Below are 6,000 nucleotides of genomic sequence, written 5' to 3'. Positions count from 1 at the left end.
TCTTTTCTGGCCTCAGTTGTCTCTCTCATAAATACACAAGTGTGTCTAGATGACAGCCCTAGTTTCTAGGTAGCAATTTACAACTTATCTTCTTTTTTATTATCCAGTCCAGCCCCCTTCCTTTCACACATGACTCTCAGGGATGATATATAATTCAGTCAAAACGTTATTACAATTACTTAATGACTAAAGACAACGCAATCTGGGGATCCTAGACCTCCAGAAATGTTCCTAGCTCTAAAATTTTTTTAGAATTTGTCCAGTTAACAAAAACGGACGAAAGAAATAAAGAAAAGCCACCAGAGAAGACACGTCAAGTAAAAAATAGCAGCCAAGAAGGCTGGGGAAACCTAGAGGTCCCACCAATTAGAAGTGAACTTCCTGTCCTTGGGTCAACTTCCGGAATCAACAATGGGGAGACCCAATCGGAACCTTCCTCCAGGAGCCAATGGGAGAGCACATTACAAAGAGCCAATCCAAGGGGCGCTGTCACTGTTATGGTCCTGTCAGGGCGCCGGCGTCGTGGTGTTTGGGCGGCCGCCACCTAAGAGACTTTGGTGGGGCAGACTCCGGGGCAGCTCGTCTCCGGCCTCGCTCCCAGCTTGCACCTCCCGGCTCGCGGGCCTCACCGTAGGGCGCGCGTGCGGGCCGGTGTCGCGGCCGCCTTGGGGCCTGGGCCCAGCCGCAGCCTCCTCCACCGCCGCCGGCTCGGAGGGGCCGCGAGATGCAGCCGCCGGGCCCACCCCCGGCGTATTCCCCCTCGAACGGGGACTTCACCTTTGTCTCTTCGGCAGACGCGGAAGGTGAGCCTGAGCCCCAGGTGGACGCGGGGTGCGACGCGGTGGGCTCTTTGTGGTGCCGAGGCGGTTGCGGCCGGGTGGGGACCGGCAGGGAGCCGCCTGGGGACTCGAGCCCTCTGCGCCTGCCCGGCCTTCCGAGGGGGCCTGAGTGGACGGAGGGCTTTGGGAAGGCGTCCCAAATTACTCACTTGGCTTCTGGCTCTCCCCACACCTCAGCGGGGCCCACGGAACCGTAAGATTTTATTTCTGCAATGACTTGCTGTTAATCAAAAAAGGAGTGGTCCAGTTGGCGAGGGTGGGTGTGAAAGAATGAAAACGAGGTAGGAGAGCTGTGTTCCTCTCTTATTTACCGAGAGAGAACTTTATGCCGATGTTAGATTCGGCACTGCGAATACAAACTTCTTAGAGGAGTTCGTGTTTTGTATGGACACCGATATCCTGCCTACGTCCCAGTTTTCCTCCTGTTGTGTAGTGTTTGACCTCAATATTCAGAGAAGCGGGCCCAAGTGTGTTTGGAAGTTCTTGTAATACAGTTAGGTGTCCCCAAGGGCATCTACGTATTTCCTTGTGCTGTTGTGAGGAAGCCGTTGTGCCGGAGAGATTTTTCTTTTTCTACATCGTAGGAAAGTTTTTCCTCCTTTTCTCTGTTCCTTACCAGACTCTTTCTGACCTCTTTCTCTGCTAGTCGGTTTCGAATTTTAATTTTGTTAGACTGTATACACCAATTATTTGCCAACGACTAGACTTACTGCCCTATATGAAAAAAAAAAGTATGCATAAAGCTGTAGAAATTTCAATCTAGAGAGCCTAACGTTTGCTCAGAAATCTGATTTCAGAGTGCATCAGTTAGTATAGCTTATTTTCCTTTGTTTTGTTTTCCTTGTTTTGATTTCTCAGTGGCGTTGTTTAAAAAATAATATTGTAGTTTTGGTCGTAACTTAAAATGGAAAATAAAATTTTTATTTATCGTGGAGAACATAGCTGATACATTTATCTTAAAGCTAATATGAATAGGGGCACCTGGGTGGCTCAGTCGGTTGAGCATCTGACTTCAGCTCAGGTCATGATCTCACAGCTTGTGAGTTGGAGCCCCACATCCGGCTCTGTGCTGACAGCTCAGAGCCTGGAGCCTGCTTCAGCTTCTGTGTCTCCCTCTCTCTCTCTCTCTCTGCCCCTAACCCACTCGCATTCTGTCTCTGTCTCTCTCAAAAATAAATAAACATTAAAAATTTTTTTCTAAATAAATAAATAAAATAAATAAATAAATAAATAAAGCTAATATGAATATTTGGTGAAATACAGCAACCCAAAAGATTTCGATTTGTTTAATCTATACTTGGTAGCATAGTGCTTCGGGAGGAATATCAAATTTAATTTTCCAGACTTTAAAAACATGGCCTTTTGAATTGTTCAAAAATTTTGAATTCTTGTTCAGACTCGTGTATTTATGTATATATGTTTCCTATCCTCCCCTGCCCCCAGGAATAACCTCTCTCTCTCTCTTTTTTTTTTTAACATTTATTTTTGAGACTGAGAGAGAGAGAGAGAGAGAGCATGAACAGGGGAGGGTCAGAGGAAGAGGGAGACATAGAATCCGAAACATGCTCCAGGCTCTGAGCTGTCAGCACAGAGCCCGAAGCGGGGCTCGAACCCACAGACCGCGAGATCATGACCGGAGCCGAACGCTCAACCGACTGAGCCACCCGGGCACCCCTGGAATAACCTCTCTTAAATACACCTAAGAAATCTAACAATGATATAACAAGCAAACCCTCTGACTCTGTACACGAAACCAAGAAGCCTGAAATAAGTAAACCTAACGGATATAAGGTTTATTCGAACTTCTCCATTTAGCCTTTTAAGGATACCTATGCTTCCTGTATACCGAGGATGTATAGACAAGGATAGATATATGTCTAATAATACCCTCAGGCGTATAACATTGTACAGTTTAAATTTATAGAGTATTTTAAGCAAATAACTTGTTTGATCTTTATAAGAATTCTGCTGAGCTTCATTATTCTTTTTTTTTTTTTTTTTTTTTTTTTAATTTTTTTTTTTTTTTTTTCAACGTTTATTTATCTTTGGGACAGAGAGAGACAGGGCATGAACGGGGGAGGGGCAGAGAGAGAGGGAGACACAGAATCGGAAACAGGCTCCAGGCTCCGAGCCATCAGCCCAGAGCCCGACGCGGGGCTCGAACTCCCGGACCGCGAGATCGTGACCTGGCTGAAGTCGGACGCTTAACCGACTGCGCCACCCAGGCGCCCCATATTCTTGTATTTTGTCATGAAAATGAGGCTTAGAGAAGTTCAGTAACCTCTACATGAAAGATCTGAATTAAGAGCTAGTGAAATTGTGATGCTGCTTTCTTAAATATTTTTATAAATTGAATAGTGTATCTGAAGAATAGTGTTAAGAGTCCTGGGTTTGCATCCTGGTTTTGCCAGTTACTGTCTATATGATATTGCCCAAGTCATTTAGCCTCTCTTAGTTTCAACTTTCTCATATACAAAATGGGAATTAATACACAGTGCTCAAATATTTTGCAAATGCACAGCACTTAGTACCGTATCTGGTGGAGTTAAGAGCTTGGTACATGTTAGCAATGCTGCTGCTGCTTACTTTTCACTATTAACTGGCCCCACACTTAGTTTTTATTGTTCTCTAACATGAAAATTTGACTCTGTAACTCCAGGTCTTTTCCCTGGTTCTTAAGCATATTATGTAATTTCTTTCTTCTCCCTTTTCCTGCCTTTTCTCTAACCATGAGTATTTTCAGTGTACCTTCCTTCTAGATTCTGTCCAGGTCTTTCTTAATGATACCTATCTATACTATTTATGCACACATATCCTTTGTTCTAAAATGTGCCTCACTCAGTGTTTGTCTCCACACCTATACATATCCTAGTCCCCAGGCTTCGAATGCCTTTCTGCTCCTTACCTGAAGTTGAGAATTAACACTGAACTGGCATGCTCATTCCTTGGGGAAACCTTGCTTAACTGTCCATCAGAAACAGACTTCCCTGATTGTTTCTGTGTCCCAGCACCTGCCACAGAATCCAGACTATAAACATCAGAAAATAATTGTTGAAGGGATAAATGATTCTTCCTTTCTTTTATCTCCTATGACATTGATACTTGGGACTATAAAACTTAGCACATTTTGTATAGTGTAACTAAAAAACTGCTGGATTTAGAGCCAGCAGACTTCAGTTAAAGTCCTGAGCCTTATAGTAGTGATGTGATATCGGGCGAGTTACAGAGTTTCTATAAACTTCCATATTGTCTTCTATAAAATGAAAAGCAGGGACGCTGGCTGGCTGAATCATAGAGCATGCTACTCTAGACCTCGGGGTTGTGAGTTTGAGCCCCATGTTGGGTGCAGAGATTACTTATTTAAAAAAATTTTTTTTAATGAAAAATTTTTAATGAATAGCATACATAATGTGAGTTATTTAAAATAATGTGTATAAAAGCAAGTTCCATAAGTACAAGTTAAAAACGCATGAGCTATGTGTGAATCAGCCAATAAATGAGTAGTGAAACCCAGGCTGAATCATTCAAGTCTATGGTATAAAACTATATCCAAAAGCAGTACTGAAATGCATGTGTATAAATGCAACAGTGTAATGATACCATTATGTATATGTAAAGTGTAGTATAGAAGCTTTTAGAGATCCTTTGACTTTATTTCGTATCAGATAAATAAGTAATTCTTTGCCTGGTTTATATCCTGAGCACTTAGTAACAGAGTCTGCCTTAATCATAATTTGCATTTTAATAAGATCCTGCTGTGATTCATATGCACATTAAAGCTTGAGAAGCACTGATTTAGAATGTTATGAACGATTATGTCTCAAAAATAAATAAATGTTTAAAAAAATTTTTTTTAAAAGAATGTTATGGATGATTAGAAGACGAGGAAATTTTTTCTAGCTGTAAGATCACGGACAGTTTAATGGAGATGATAATTTGCCTAACTTTGAAGGATAGATAATGTTTTATATATATAGGATGGAATAAGTGCCTCCATGTGTAAGGGTCTGCATATGAGGAAGTCCCTGGCACCAAGAAATGGTCTAATAAGAGATAAATTTCATTGTACATAATAAATGCTATGGGAAATGCTATGAAAGTATTGTTCAAAGGAGGAAGTGGTTAACTGCAGGAAAGGATCAAGGAAGTATTCGGGGACAGATCAGGTATATTTTGGAGGATAAGTAGGCGTTCTTCCAGTTGAAAGGGGAAAGAGCATTCACTTAAGAACTGTGCCAGTACAATACATGCTGGAGGCTGTCCATGTCTTATAGTTATTAATCTTCACAGACCTAAAACAATGCTGATTTAGACCATGAGCTTCTCAGGGTTAGAAGCTGTGCTTTTCTCATACCCACTGCCTAGCACTGAGCCCAGCATATAGCAGGAATTCAGTCAATGATGAATGAATGACCATGTGATACTTTTTGATTAAGATAAAGGTGTTGTGCTTCTAAAACTGAAGCCAGTACTAATTCAACAGAATTAAACAAGTAGTTGGAAAGTCATGAACACAGACAACTAAGCAAGAAAGATGATGTAAGCCACCGGATAGACATTTTCTCATCTTCATATTTTTGTACCTCTAAGTATCTTTGTATCTATATGGAAACATTCATCTTCCCTGCAAATCTTAAAGAAAAGGTTTCTTTCCTCTTTTCTAAAAGGATAACCCTCTACTAGTGCTTTTATGCCCATATCTTCTTGCCTTTTGTGGAACTTTTCTTTCTCTTCACTTTTTCTCTCTAGCATTTTCTCTGTCTTCTCTGTTTGTTACATCTCTACCATCACAGGCCCCCTCCTAAATTACAGGATTTTAAATTAAATTTTTAAGTAAAATTTTCACAGCCATACTATCTCTGTTATTTCCTGTTTCCTCAGCATCCAGAATCCCTACTCTTTGGCATTTTGCTTGCTTCCTTCCATCTTCAGCAGTGTTGCCCAGGGGGGAAGGTTCCCTGACAACATAAATTTGACACATGACAAATGATGTGTTAACCTAAGGTAAACGAGTTTCCTTAATGTAGAACTCCCAGAGCCTTTGGGGCACCTAAGTAGCTCAGTCAGTTAAGCATTCAACTCGTGATTTTGGCTTAGATCATGATCTCACGGTTTGTGAGATCGACCATGTGATGGCCTCTGCACTGACAGTGTGGCGCCT

At 41.7% G+C, this 6,000-nt stretch overlaps 1 protein-coding gene across 2 annotated transcripts in view; it reads left to right on the top strand.

Moving 5' to 3' along the window:
• The first annotated feature begins 504 nt into the window (after window positions 1-504).
• YIPF4 (Yip1 domain family member 4) overlaps window positions 505-6,000 on the top strand; it is a 42,419-nt gene continuing 36,923 nt past the window's right edge. The window contains exon 1 of one of the 2 annotated variants that reach the window (XM_047067844.1): window positions 505-803. In XM_047067844.1, the coding sequence (XP_046923800.1) occupies window positions 725-803 (79 nt within the window). In that variant the 5' untranslated portion in view covers window positions 505-724. The remainder of the gene's footprint in view (window positions 804-6,000) is intronic. The other variant, XM_047067843.1, reaches the window with a different exon arrangement.

The sequence above is a fragment of the Lynx rufus genome, unplaced genomic scaffold, assembly GCF_022079265.1.
Source record: "Lynx rufus isolate CCGP_SWC_20201006 ecotype Redwood Valley unplaced genomic scaffold, mLynRuf1.p SCAF_8, whole genome shotgun sequence".
In the NCBI taxonomy this organism is placed as follows: Eukaryota; Metazoa; Chordata; class Mammalia; order Carnivora; family Felidae; genus Lynx; species Lynx rufus.
Note: the sequence above shows the minus strand (reverse complement) of the source record. Positions and strands in the feature narration are given on the sequence as shown.